Here is a 14,884-nt window from a genome sequence, read left to right on the forward strand (position 1 = left end):
GTTTTAAAAACTGGGCCCCTTCTTATAAAGAGTTGCGATTGATTCAAATCAATCAGGACTTGAAATAAATTGCAACTTCTATTCCTTAAGTACACAGTTGTGATTGATTTAAAGTTGCAGTTGGTTTATAATCAATCACAACTCTTTATAGTAAAGGGCTTTTAAGAAGGAGAAGAAAAGTCATAGAAGGAGAGAATTAAACATTGGCAGAGTAAAGGAAGGTCAAAGTTTATAGATACCTGAGGAATAATTGAGATGTTCTTCCTGACCTCATGCAGGCCTAGATCAGTGACTCTTATGTCGTCGATTCGGAGACTACCCATGGGCTCTGCGAGCCTAAACAGCGCTGTGATCAGAGAACTTTTACCTGCACCAGTCCTGCCTACTATTCCAATCTAAAGATTAAAATAAAAGAGGAGAAAACAAAAGAAAGTAAACTCATTAAGACATGTTGATGGTTTAAAGCCCCACTGCACTACTTATAGCTACTTCCACCCTCTTTATAGCAAACAATGCCTAATCGGTGTGTGTAATTGGTCTCCCATAATCCCCTTTTTATTATCTTAATTGAGCTAATTTGATGAGATAACCACCTGTCAGTGACCATGCAGGGAGGTCTAATCCCCCTGGTCAAACTAGCTTTAAATACAGTGTAGCATCAGTATCGTAAGAAACAAATTTATATCCAAACTTAGAGAGCGAAGGTACTTTATGTGAATTTTATGTAAAATGGTACATAACAGCTGTAACTCGCACGCTACAAAATTCTGGATCACTTAATGGATAAATAGAAAACTGTATGCGAGAAAGAGGGCCTTTAAAATACAATTTGTTGTTGTATTTACAAATATCAATCAATCAAAAATGATTTAAGCTTTGGAAATTAATCAATTTCAGTAGCGGCGAGCAAATATCATTTGTAGTTATTTTATTGACCAAGGCTCCAACTGTAGTTCGAATATATGCTAAGAGGCTTCCATGGGTAAACCAAATTCTTCTTCATCTCCTTCTTCTCCTTCTTTTCTTTCTTCTTCATTATTATTATTAATATTGTTGTTGTTGTATTATCATTATCATCATTAATATTATTAATTATTATTATTAGTAGTAGTAGTAGAGTCAATCCTGCTTTAGTGACCACCAGTCTACAAAAACCACATTTTCTGTTTCCATTGAAAGTGGTTTCTCATTGAAACATGTACTAAAGGAACCTGTTTACAAAGACCAACTGTCTACAAAGACCACTTTTTGTGTTTCCCTTGGGCGGTCGCTATACACAGGTTTGACTGTATCATTATCATCATCATCATTGTAACCATCATACGAATCGAAATGTCTACTAACCTTCTCTTTCGGATGGACTTCACACGAGAACCCCTTGAGCACCTTGGGGGTTTCTTTGGAGTAGGCCAGAGACATATCATCGAACGAGATCGCTCCCTTGGATGGCCAGCCGAGAGGAGGCTTAGCGTCAGGCTTCTCCAGCGGTCCCTCAGGATCCAGCTGGGTGTACTCGACCACGCGCTCCACAGACGTCATCTGAATGATAATAATACACATTCAATCATCAGGGGTGCATTTCACAAAACTTGTCATCGGTGACAAATGACAATTTGTGTTATAAGCTACTGAAATGCTTGCTTCTGATTGGTTATCAGCAGATTTGTCACTGATTTTTGTTATTTGTCATTGAAAAAAGGCATTGCGAAACGGGTCCCAGGTAATTACAAAATATAGTGGCACAAAAGATGCATCTGGTCAGCGAAAGGCATACCGGTAATTGCTGGCGATAGCAGTGAATTATAATAAGTTGTATTAACATGACACATCAGAATGACAGCTTTGATAGTATTACGATAATCAAGGTTGCAGATGGATTTCGTTCGGTCTATATCACAGTGATATGTTTTTATCTCTATGCCATGAAATTTGAATTTGATTCTATGATTATGCATTACATGTATTTGTCTACCAATATGTCTTTTCGTGCCATTTCAATCGGTGAGCTACCTTAAAAAGTGTATTTATTTCTTATTTAACCATTATATTGCTGAAGATATACGACAGGTTATTCAACTATAAACATAGCAAAGACTTTGGAAAGTTGCAAAGGAGCTCTCTATCTCTCTTTAAAAGAAAAATTAAGTGAAGAATTAATCCCCCCCCCCCTTCTTGTTTACACAAGCCTTTAAAAAAAGCTTCTGTGAACAACAAGAAAATTCCCTTTTTTGCACAGCCTCTTCTGTTCATTCATCCTAAATACTAAGGAGCATGGATAAAGATATGAAAAGACATAAGAACTGCACGAAAGAAATTTCACTTATTTTGTAACAAAAGTCTCAAATATAGCCTCTTAGTAGTCTTGCACCGACTCTCTCTCTGGATTATTCTTGTTGAATTACCTGATTCTCTACAAGAGCACTCTGTCTAACACAGAACTGGAAGACACCTCCTAGGGCAACACAGTTGGTCAGGATGAGACCCACTTGACCACCGTCCAAATTCAGATCTGAAAAGAGCATATCAAAAGTGTGTGTGTGAACGTTGTTAAACCCGTTCTTCTTCCATTTGAGTCTTCTTCGTCCATTTGAGTACATCCCTCTTTACAGAGTATTGTCGTACTATAACTGGGGTGTGCAGGTGGACCACTACACTGGGGTTTCCCCTACTCATATACAAATAGTGCAGTGGGTTCTTAACGTGCAAAGGTAGTGACTCTTCTCTACAAGGGGCCTCCATTTAACGTCCTATCTGAGGGACAGAGTGTTTTCCACTTAACATAGCCTGCAACTATGAAACAAGGGGAGGGGCACGTTTACACACAACGCAGGCTTCAGTCATCTGACTGGTTGGGATTCGAACCCAAGATCTTTGGTTCGACAGGCAGACGCTTTATCGACTGAGCCAAGGGGGGCTGGTAATTTTATGTCTGCAAATGATTTCTGGGCAGTAACTTACATTCCTGCAAACCAACGCAGATGAAAGCGACGGATGAAATAAAGACCGCAACGAGGAGATCCAAACGAAGGCCGAACCATCTATTGGTGGCGATGTACATGAACCAGGCCTCGGAATGATGGTCCTGATATGTGTGGAACTGATGCACAAACTCCCCCTCTTTCTTGTAGGCCCTGATGGTCCAGAGACCCTGGAGGGAGCCAGTCGTGTGGGAGAAGACTGGACTCCGAGCTGAAAAGAAGAGGAGACCAAACCAAATAAATAAATAGATAGATAAGATAGATCAATAGATGGAGCAATAAATAGATCAATTGAAAGCTAGATATACAGATAGAGGTATATAAAGAAGAGGTGACGAAACCAAGTAGATAATGGATAGATAAATAGATCACTCACAAAAAAAGATCGATAGATAGATCAATAAATAGATTAATTGACAGCTAAATATACAGAAAGTTGATAGATAGTCAAATAGATCTGCGAATGGAGAGATAGATATATAGATAGATATATAGATAGATATATCAATATATAAATCAATAGATTGATCAAGTAATAAAGATATTACTTGTAGTAATATATGATTTAAAACACAAACATATCCACACATTTTGATCAAGGAAAAAAAAGATAAATGGATCAATCAACATATCAGGCTCAGCTCAACAAGAAAAACTTTTTTTTTAAAGGCCCACTGCACTACTGGTAGCTACTTGCACCCTCTATATAACAAACAATGCCTAATCGGTGACCATTGGTCCCCCATGATCCTCTTTTTCTTATGTTAACTGAGAGCTGAGTTGATGAGATAACCACCTGTCCAGCGACCTTGCAGAGCAGTCTAATCCCTCCTGTAAACTACGGCAGATAAGCTTTAAATGTGCCTTGCTTAAATTCACTTATAATCAAGAATAATAGGGGGTGGGGTGACCACCAAGCCCCCCCCCCCCCCCTTGCAAATAGAATGGCTATTGGCACAGGCAGATTGATAGATAGATCAAAAGACAGAGAGAAAGAATTCTCACTTGTTCCATCGAGTCTCTTGACAGCAGTCGTAGCTCGTAGGGAATATTTGGTGAGTAGCATGAGGATGATGAAGAGAGGCAGCGCTGCAAAGACGGTGAACCAGGCCATCACTAGGGTGATCAGCACAGTACCCAGAATCTGAAGAGATATCTGCAAGGGGAAAAAAGAGGATGCCACAGATAATAATATGATTTTCATCGTGCATAATAATAATTTTCTGCTTTTATATAGCGCTTAATACTTCTATGATGTCTCCGAGTGCTTTACAAATAGATCATTACCCTGGTCATTGGATTCAATACTTGCCCACACACACTGTGTGCACAATCCTACAGCCAGGCGTTACTTGATGCTCAAAAACTGTTTGACCAACAATGACGGTCGCATCCTTCCGGGTACCCATTTAACACCTGAGTGGAGAGTAGCAAACGCAGGTTAATATCTTACCAAAGGATATTAGTGCCGTGTCAGGATTCGAACCCTCGACCTTTGTATCTCCAGTCAAGCACTTCATACCACTTGGTCAAGACACTCGTACATGGCATAGGCCTACATATTGATTTTATTTCAACACATTGTGAATACATACCTACTGGCTATATTTCATAAACATTCACAAATATTCCACATTCATGCAGGTACTCCATGTACAGTTGTACTGCATGTACATGTGCTCAAGGGACAATTGCTCCGAGTTCAATATCCTGCACTATCAAACCAAAGTCCTAACTTCAACCCTGGAATAGACACTATACCTAACCCTGAATCTAAAATGAAGTCAACGTACAACCCTTACTCTAACCCTAAACCATACCATATTAACTATATATATTCCAATATTGATAAATCAATTTTAACTGTGTTTTATGTATGAAATATGCAATGAGCCTTTTAATTGTACACATGACCAATCCAGCCATTGGGCTGCGACACATGTTTTTGATAAACCTTGAATTTAATTTAATTGAATAAACCTATAACTTTGACAGAATTCTAGGAAAGAATCTGAAAGAATAATGGAAGAAATAAAAGAACAACTGGAAAGAAGATATTCTCTGGGTATTTTCCCACGGTGAGCGACTATTCATGATTGAAGGCTTTTGGTAAAACCATGTAGTAGCCTTACTGAAAAGGCTGTTGACATATTCTTTCGCCAATGATACCTGCTTATGGAAGAAAATTCTGTTGACACGAGGATATATCAAAAGCCTGAAGCCATGAAGAGGAAATTAGTTTCATTCCATTAACGACTATTTTACCTGTATGAAGTCAAAGAATGTAAGCGGCAGCTGGTCATCCATGATCCCTATGTCTTTGGTGAAGCGATTCTGGATTCTTCCTATAGAACACAAAGAAAATGAGGGATACGTAAAGATAAACTTTTGCAGGCCAAAATTTTTTTTAAGGTTAAATTCCAACAGCATTTGAAAGACAATACTAATTTAGAACTTCCCTCAGAACGAAAGGGCTTGAAAATGGCTTCAAGAGGGAAAATAACGACCATTAGTTGTTGAATCGACCTTAAGTGATTGTAATCACTTAAGTAATAGTCTGATTAACATACCTGTAGGGGTGGTGTCGAAGAAGAGAATGGGGGCTCTTGTCACACAACCGAACATGCGATTGTGGAGGGTCCTTGCCGCGTTGATCATGACCTGGAATGTGACGAAAGCTCGAATGATTCCAAACAGCATGGTGCCGCCCACCAAACCACCGTAGACACCGGCAGATTGCTCTACAGTCAGGTTCAAATTGGAGAAGATGGCGTAGTAGAAGTTGTCCAGCTTCAAAACAAAAAAGGAAAAACAGGGCATAGAATTAACTTCAAATGTTTCTGCAATGAGAGTACTTTTTGGAGAAGTACATATATCTCATACATAGTAATTATATATTATGTACTATTAGGAGTTGTTTTTAGCTCTAAAAAGAAATACAGAAATGACAGATTGCAGAAATAACTTTAATTTATATTCTACGATTCTATTGCTTTTTCATAAACATCGTATGTTGTTTATTTATTTATTTATGTTTTCTTTCAAAAGCAGGGTAGAACCATTCAATGCCACAGAGGGCCTGATTCAAAAGGGCTCCCTGCTATGAAAAAAATATTACAAAATTAATTAGAAAACAGAAAAAAATACAAGGTAAAGATAATGAAAACTTTACAATGAAACGAAAAGACAAACCAAAGCTATGTGATTTATACAAAGCAAAAGAAAAAGAAAAAGAAAAAAAAGGATAATAAATAAAAATGAAATGAGTAAAATAGTAATAAGCTTTGAAACAGTCATACAGGTGCCGTGGACTGAAGATTTGATTTTAAATAAATACCATTTTATCGCTTGAAACAGAAGTGTTGGAATGAATGAAAGATCTCAACTCACCGGCTCATGATTAGCTTCTTCGAAGTCTGCCCAATAACCGACCCAGAAGTCTGCCAACAGATACATAACCTTCAAAGGAAAATAAACAAAAGGGTATCGTGATTAACAATATCTATTGTAGTTTTGTTCTACACCTTTTATTGATGTTCCATTTTTTTTAAATTTACTGCATTGCTACGTTATAGTTGTTATGTTCTTATCATCATTTTTATTCATTTGTGGATAAGATATATTGAATAAAATTGACTTACATATTAAAACAATTAATTCAGCATGCTCTGGTATAGACTTGGAAACGCCCCTCAAAAAATTAAATGGAAGCTCTGATTACCAATTATGTGAAAGAATATGTTTTGACTAATATGTGATGATAACAAATTTGCTGGGAAACCACCTACTAATTGATATATTTGGTAAATGATCATATCGATCCGGCCTGGATAGATACCGGGAATGCACTTCAACATTGAACATTTTGGCAAATATTTCTGCTTTTTTGCGAATTTATGTTGAAGTTTTGCCATCAAAATACGATAATTCAGTAGTCAATAAGTTAATACAACGTTAAACTGGTAATTTGTTAATATTTCCACATACCTGTGCTCCTAGAAGAAACAGGATCATCCAGAATAGAACGAAAGGATTTCCACCGGCTCGGAAATACCTGATGTATGTATTATAGGTGATGCTTCCTGTTTGAGTGGTCTCCTTCTTGAAAAGCTTACCAGTTTTAGTTGTGGTGGTTATTTTACCCGACTGTTAAGAAAGAATAAATGCTTGATAGTAAGCAACCAGACGGCTGACGACTTTAGGTCCTCTCCGAGAGACCTGGTAATGAGGATTAATGCCGTACCAAAGGGCACTAGCGCATCGACTTGGTTTTGAACCCGGGTCACCGGATTATGAGACCACTGCTCAACCGACTGAGCTATCTTGCCTCCACAAATCGATTTCTACACATCTTTAAAAAAAACATCAATCAATCACAAATTCATGTACATGTAGCTTGACATAGTCTAGGACAAGAAATATTCTAGCTTACATGTTTTTCTCCTTCTCTTTCTCTTGTCATATTTTCAGTTTAATAACACTCATATTATTTTCTGGGTGTTCTAATCTTCTACTTATATCATATCAGGAGTGATAGTGAGCACCTTAACCACCCCACTCCCTCTCCCCCCCCCCCCCTTGAGTAAAAAAAAAAAAAAAAAAAAAAAAGGATTCAGGGAAGAAAAATGGCACTGTACAACATTCCCTCCCCCCCCCCCCCCCCCTTTCGAGTAGAAAATTGGGACAAATTGGGACAAAATAGGGAAAAATAGGGAAAAATAGCGAAAAAAGGGGTAAAATTGGGAAGAAAAAAAAAATCAGGAATCGGGAAAATAAATAAATCAGGAAAACGATTTATATCAGGTAATTATCAGGCCTGTAATATTCAAATCTCATATTTTTAAAAACTATATTAATGATTTATCTAATTTAAACTCATCCTCGTGAGGGAAAAAAAAGGTGCAATACCCACCGTTACTTTGGTAGAACTCTTTCGTCCTGATCCACTCCTCTTGAATGACCCTGACGCCAGTCTGACAAGAGAAACTGCATCTGTATCGACATCATCGATGCTCTCCTCCTCCTCCTCCTCCTCCTCAGGTTTCTCCATCAACTTGGAGAACTCGATGCCTTTCTCGTGAAGCTCAGACAAGGTTCCCACAGCCTCCATTTGACCCTGATCCAAAGAACAAAAGAGTAATGGTCATATCTACTTTTAAAGCCCAACTGCACTACTTTAGCTATATGCGCCCTCTAAATAGCAAATAATGCCTAATCGGTGCCTGTTGATCCCTCATGATCCTCTTTTTCTCATGTTAATTGAGAGCTGATTTGATGAGATAACTACTTGTCAGTGACCTTGCAGGGAGGTCTATAAATCCCCCTGGCCAAACTAGTGCGGACAGGCTTTAAAACAAGATCGTAAATATAGCTTGTGTTCTTCTTACACTCCAAATATATGTTTTGGCGACCACCTGTATAGAAAGACCACCTGTCTATTAAGAGAACTTTTTTGTGTGATTTCCTTTGAACATGGTTTTTCATTGAAATCTGTACTGAAGTTCCTTCATAAAGACCACCTGCCTATACCCATTTCATGTTTCCCTTGAGCGGTCTTTATATACAGGTTTCAATGTATTATTATTATTATTACCATAATTAATGGTGTATTAACCACACTTTTTTGCCGCCAAAAAAATTCAAATTCAATTTATAAACAGGTACAACAACAAAAAAAAAAAAAAAAAAGTAATCAGTGTGTTGACTCACCATTCAGAAACTAGAACAACACTCAAATTTGTCTGTCATCTTGGTTTGAAAGTAATCTTTCTGATAGATCTCAATATGTAGTCTATAATAATAATTCCTACACACGGCGTACCACAAGGTTCTATCCTAGGTCCTGTTTTTTAATTTACATTAATGATCTTACACATTCAACTGCACTTCGCAGTTAAATGAAAGTGTTTTTTTTTTTTTTTTTTTTTAAAGCGAAAAAGAGGGGTGCGGTTAATACAACGTTAATTACGGTATGTAAAATGAGGTTCGCTAAAACCTACCCCTTTCTTAAGGACCAAGATCTGATCAGCTTGGCCCAGGAACTGAAGTTGGTGGGTTACCAGGATGCGTGGTTTATCAGCCAAGTATTCCATAACACACCTGATTGAGAAGGGAAAAAAAATTCATACACTGTATCAAAACGTTGATCAACGATTTAATCTTTATCATGAACATTTATAAGGTGGTGTGACGTGTGACGTTATCAAAAATCTATTTTTAGAATTTCTCAAAAAATTTCTTCATTTTCCGAAAGAGCATCAAAAATAATGTCAGAATGTCGAAAACCAATTGAATATATTAAGTATTGGCTGAGATATGACCATCTGAATAAATATATGTCCTATGGGATTGAGTGTTATAGTGCTCTGGTTCCTAATGTTATGTTTTGGAAAATGAAGAAAAAATTGAGAAATTCTAAAAAATAGATGTTGATGATGTCACAGCTTCGGTACTCTATATTAGCATCAAAGAATAAGTGGTATCATAGAAATAGCAGACTACAAAGACTTAAAATATTGCCAATGCTCTGACGAATTCCAGAATTTTCAGGACATATCCATAAATTGAAGTACATGCAGAGAGAGCATGGATAGAAAAATACAGAAAATAATGCAGAAAGGAAGGGTGAAAAAAGGAGCAATTAACAAGATGAGAACAAAGCAAAGAGAAATTGAAGAGAGGGAGAGAGAGAGAGGGAGAGAGAGAGGGGGAGGGAGGAAGAAGGGGGGCTAAAGAGAGAAAGCAGGGAGAGAGAGAGAGAGAGAGAAAAGGAAGAGAGAGAGAAGGGAGAGAAGGGAGAGAAGGGAGAGAGATACAGAGAGAGAGACAGACATACAGAGACAGACAGAGAGCAGAGAAGAGAAAGGAGAGGGAGAGGTGGACTAATGAAAAAGGGGGAAAAATCAACGCTATAATTTACATAAATTACATTAAGTATATTATAAAAGTAATAATGTTTTTTTCAATATAACGACAGCTACAGAGGGGGACAGACAGACAAGATAACCCATTTATAAAATTACATGTATAAACATCTTTAAAAAAAAAAATCTTTTAATAGAAATTTCCACTTGACCACTCACTTGTTGAAGATGTGTCTGCTGACCTCGCTGTCCACGGCACTGAGAGGGTCATCCAGAAGATAAATGTCTGCGTCATCATATAGCGCCCTCGCCAGGTTGATCCTTGCCTTCTGCCCTCCGCTCAGGGTCACGCCCCTCTCTCCTACCATCGTCATGTCTCCGTCAGGAAGCTGCTCTATGTCCTGAAGAGGGAGGCATATATAATATTGATATGTTTTATCATCCACAAACATCCTTAGAAAATTATCATTGGGTGGTATTCTCGAAAGCATACTAACTTTAGTCCATGTTTTAATCCACTAAGTATGAAATGCCAAGTGTCCATAAGGATATATTTTTGAATAATTTGATATGTCCCCAAATTAAAAAGATAACATAATTATATCATATTTATATTGTTGTTTAATAATTATTTTATTACATTTTATTTTAATTTAGTGACAAATTAAATTATTCAAAAATATATTCATATGGACACTTGGCATTCCATACTTAGTCGGTGGATAAAACCTTGGACTTAAGTTAGTCTGCTTTCGAGAATACTATCCATTACCATTAACTAAAAAAATAACACACCCATACGTATGCATACATACACATTATGTGAATATTGATGGAGCATTCAAAAGAGGTACCTTCCTAGCTATCTTATTTCTTTCTTCATGAAACATTAAAGAGTTTGGATTATCAATTTGCTCTCTTTGCATATTTCATATCATCCTTTTATTATCGCTTTTTCTTTTTTTAGGTGAGGGAGAGGGGGTTGAGTATCATGTCAGCCTAGGCTCTATATGGGTAATTCCATATATAGATCCTGATTACCATAACACACAGAGGATTTAACAATCTTGAAAAAAGAAATCACAAGCCTACTTGATTTCACTTTTTCAGTGTGCAGAGCTTCCCACTTTTACAATCACACCAGCTCCAAATCCACAAGAAAATGGTAGAATCAATATCTTGTTTTGTATATTTTCCAAGATTAGAGATGTCACATATTTTGATGATGTTCAAGTATAATACTTGTCAAGACCATTCAAAACAACTTAACATATTGTACTAAGAATAATCAACAACATTTATTCAAATTAAGGAATCACATTTTTATCCCCATTTACTCTGGTTGTCAGGTTTGCAATATATAGGTGGTTTTGAACTGTCGAGTCATGAATAGTATAAATAGCTAACATTTAAATGCTAACAGTTAAATAACTAAGCGTTGTGGCACGCGCCTGTAATCCAGCTAACAATGGAAGTTACAAACTGATTCAGCCGAGGACGCAGGTTCGAAACTCAGTCACGCCTTTCGGATAGTGACGTTTAAACGTCGGTCCCCAGGCGTAAATAATCATATCTAATTAATACACATCTGTAAAAACCGAACACACACACACACATGCATTCAAAATTATATACGCATACCTTGGTGAGTGCGCAGACTCTAACGATGCTACGATACTTGGTATCGGAGAAGCGTTTTCCAAACGTGATGTTCTCTCGTATCGTCCCACCGAACACCCAAGGCTGCTGAGAAGCATAGGCGATGCGCCCCTTGGTCTGTATCGATCCTCTGAGGGCGGGAAGCTCCTTCAAGACAGCCATCAGTAGAGACGACTACAGGATCAAAGAGAGAGAGAGAGAGAGAGGGAATTGTGAAATGGAGGTCATTGGTATAATAGAAAGATTAAACAAGAACTTAAGTTCGAACTTTGATCGTTATTTTTTTAATAATTGTCGTATATTCTCGAACGAGAATTATGAAGTAAAATAGTTAATACTAACAATAAGGATAATGATGATGCTGATGATGATGATGATGATGATGTGGATGATGATGATGACAATGATGATGAAAAGGATTATTATAATGATGATGATGAGAGCGATAATGAGGATAATGAAGAAGAAGATGATGGTAATGTTGACGATGATGATGAGAATGATGAGGATAATGAAAAGATGATGATGGTGATGATGATGACGAAGAAGATGATGATGATGGCGACATGTAAAGGCGGTCCTGGGTTCAAGCCCAGGCATGGCATTTACATTGTCCTTGAGGAAGGCATTTTATTTACATTGCAACTCAATACCTAGATTGCAACCTGGGAGTCTGCAAACATCATTGTGGTTTGATAAGCATCTGTGTGCCAGTAAAACAGTGACTGGCGAGAATGCTCCCCAGTAAAGTGGACAGTGTGTGTGCTTTGTGCTGTGACGAATCAAACACGTCAGAGAATCCCACTACTAGGTTACTAATAAACAATCTAAGGCAGTTTGATAATAATTATTCAAATAATCATTACAAACAGATCTGCAATTAGATGTACCTGTCATTCATAATACATTTACAAGTCGATCCTACTGACTTTATGATTAAACCCCCGCCCCCCCCCCCCCCAAGAAAAAAGCTTTGTATTTGCAGTATTTCGTTTTCCTACCTTCCCAGCTCCAACTGGACCGATGACGGCCAATAACTTTCCTTTCTTGACTCTGAAAGTGATGTCTTTCAGCTGACTTGTGTCCTCTTCCTACACAAAAACAAAAACACAAACACAAGAAAATGTAAATATAGTAATAATAACAATAATTTACCATAGTTATAATAGCACATTACAAACACGTCCCTATGCACTGTGATGGAGAGAAGGAAAGAAAAAGTAGAAGAATAATAAGAAGAGTGAGATATGCTCAGCATACTTCCTTAAGTCATCAGTTACTGTAAACTCAGAAATATTTGTGGTACATTAATTTTCACTGATTTCGCACTAAAGTCGGTGTCCGCAAATTTTAGAACCTGCAAAAATATAAACATGACTTCTTATGCGTGTTCTGAATGAGCTGAATTTGGTGTGACGCGTATTTAAGAACCAGCCAATATGTTTTGGGGTCGCTCAGCGCGAAAAATTAAACACACAAAAATAGCAGCGTTTAAATTAACGTTGAAAATCGTTTTTAGGGCGCATTGGTCTTTCTCCAGCATAGTGATTATTCACAGTTTATTGCTGTCTGCTGCCTCAAGATCACTGGAGCAAAGATAGGTGACAATGAATAGCCAGAGTGTCTATTCAGCAAGAGATTAATCCTTTTTATCCAGATGGATTATTTCACCTTTCTTGACCAAAAGTGGGTTTCAAACTTTGAAACACAATTCTGGTCAAGAAAGTAGCTCTACTTCTTCTAAAGAACAAGGGAGATGTTGTATTGACTCTTTGATAGTTTAGTTCATCACTCAAAATGTATCCATTATGAAATTGCCCTCTGAAAGCTATAAAGGCATTAACTCTCTTAGGATTACCTATTCCCATGAACAAGGGAGATTATCTGCAAAGATCCCATCATCTCTCTCCATCCCTTAAAGCCCCACTGTCCTTCTTGTAGCTACCTGTTCCCTCTATATAGAAAACTTCCCCAATCGGTGCCTGTTGGTCCCCCATGATCCTATTTTTCTTATGTTAGTTGAGAACTGAGTTGATGAGATAGCCACCTATCAGTGACCTGGCTGGGTGGTCTTATCCCTTCTGGCCCAGTAATATTGACGGTCTTTAACTCACATACTTTATAAATACAGAGATAATGTCCCTCTGGCTCTCTACAAGCAAAAGAATGACATCTTCTTTTAAAGCCCATCTGTACTACTGTACAGGAGAGATTAGACCACCCTGCAAGGTCACTGGACAGGTGGTTATCTCATCAAATCAGCTCTCAATTAACATGAGAAAAAGAGGTTCATGGGGGACCAAAGGTCACCGATTATGCATAGTTTGTTATATCGAGGGAGCAAGTAGCTATAAGTAGTGCAGTGGGGCTTAAAAAGAACAAGTGATGTTGTATTGACTCTTTGATAGAATAGTTCATCACTTAAACTGTATCCATTAGAGCCATTAGGACATATACCGGAGTGTTGGCTCAGTCAGTAGAGCATCTGCCTCACGACCGGGAGGTCATGGGTTCGAACCCCGGCCGCGTCATACCAAAAGACGTTAAAAGATGGGAGTTGTTGCTACCTTGTTTGGCGTTCAACAATAAGGGATAGAGCAACTTCGATCTGGCGCTGCTCAGTGGCTGCCGGGCTCACGATCAATTGGGCAAAAAAATTTCCGTTTCGGTTTAATAAAATTTGGAGTGGACTATTAGGCTATTATTATTATTATTATTTAACTTGCTAAATTACACTTACCTCTTCCCACGAACAAGTAAGATTATCTGCAACTATCCCATCATCTCTCTCCATCCCTTGAGTATCGTTTCCTCCCTCGACTCTCTCCTTCTCCTCAAGCAGTAGGTATTTCTGTTGATACAAATAAGAACCATAATGTTATGCCATAGCAAACCATAACTTTCCAAATCGAGGGTTCAGTGACACAAAGACGTAACTCCATATCTTGCCAAAATGAGTATTTAATATCAAAATGTTCAGAAAAATGTGGGCTTTCCAGGAAACACAAAGACTTAACTCCACCCAACATCCCATCGAAGTCAATGACACATAAACCACTTTTTCTCAAAATGGCCAAAATGGAGTTACGTCTTTGTGTCACTGACCCCTCGAATTGATGTTGACCCATAGCAAACCATAATCTTCCAAATATCCCTATAAGTCTGCATCAGAAAATTAGCATGAATTGCTTCTTTTTTTAAAGAAAAGAACTATTCTGGAACTCCAAGTGTTCACTGCAAGATCTGCATAACAGAATAGTCAGGAAAAATTATTCCAACGAGGAGAAGTATGTTCGTGAAACATCTACTGCTATCTGGGTAATGATTAGAATAGGGACCCGTTTCACAAAGCCTGTTTTCAATGACAAATGAAGAAAAAAAATC

The 14,884-nt window shown here is 37.8% G+C and overlaps 1 protein-coding gene across 5 annotated transcripts in view; it reads right to left on the reverse strand.

Moving 5' to 3' along the window:
* The window catches only part of LOC752233 (multidrug resistance-associated protein 4), a 53,774-nt gene that overhangs the window by 18,041 nt on the left and 20,849 nt on the right, over nucleotides 1–14,884 (reverse strand). For all 5 annotated transcript variants that reach the window (XM_030976086.1, XM_030976078.1, XM_030976066.1 and 2 more), the window contains exons 10-24: nucleotides 14,241–14,351; nucleotides 12,502–12,591; nucleotides 11,483–11,674; nucleotides 10,061–10,242; nucleotides 8,978–9,077; nucleotides 7,891–8,094; nucleotides 6,966–7,124; nucleotides 6,369–6,437; nucleotides 5,549–5,768; nucleotides 5,244–5,323; nucleotides 3,984–4,134; nucleotides 2,959–3,189; nucleotides 2,403–2,509; nucleotides 1,345–1,539; nucleotides 240–395 (exon numbers count right to left, since the gene is read on the reverse strand). In XM_030976086.1, coding sequence (XP_030831946.1) covers nucleotides 240–395; nucleotides 1,345–1,539; nucleotides 2,403–2,509; nucleotides 2,959–3,189; nucleotides 3,984–4,134; nucleotides 5,244–5,323; nucleotides 5,549–5,768; nucleotides 6,369–6,437; nucleotides 6,966–7,124; nucleotides 7,891–8,094; nucleotides 8,978–9,077; nucleotides 10,061–10,242; nucleotides 11,483–11,674; nucleotides 12,502–12,591; nucleotides 14,241–14,351 — 2,247 coding nt within the window. The remainder of the gene's footprint in view (nucleotides 1–239; nucleotides 396–1,344; nucleotides 1,540–2,402; nucleotides 2,510–2,958; nucleotides 3,190–3,983; nucleotides 4,135–5,243; nucleotides 5,324–5,548; nucleotides 5,769–6,368; nucleotides 6,438–6,965; nucleotides 7,125–7,890; nucleotides 8,095–8,977; nucleotides 9,078–10,060; nucleotides 10,243–11,482; nucleotides 11,675–12,501; nucleotides 12,592–14,240; nucleotides 14,352–14,884) is intronic.

The sequence above is a fragment of the Strongylocentrotus purpuratus genome, unplaced genomic scaffold (assembly GCF_000002235.5).
Source record: "Strongylocentrotus purpuratus isolate Spur 01 unplaced genomic scaffold, Spur_5.0 spur5_contig_869, whole genome shotgun sequence".
Classification (NCBI taxonomy): domain Eukaryota; kingdom Metazoa; phylum Echinodermata; class Echinoidea; order Camarodonta; family Strongylocentrotidae; genus Strongylocentrotus; species Strongylocentrotus purpuratus.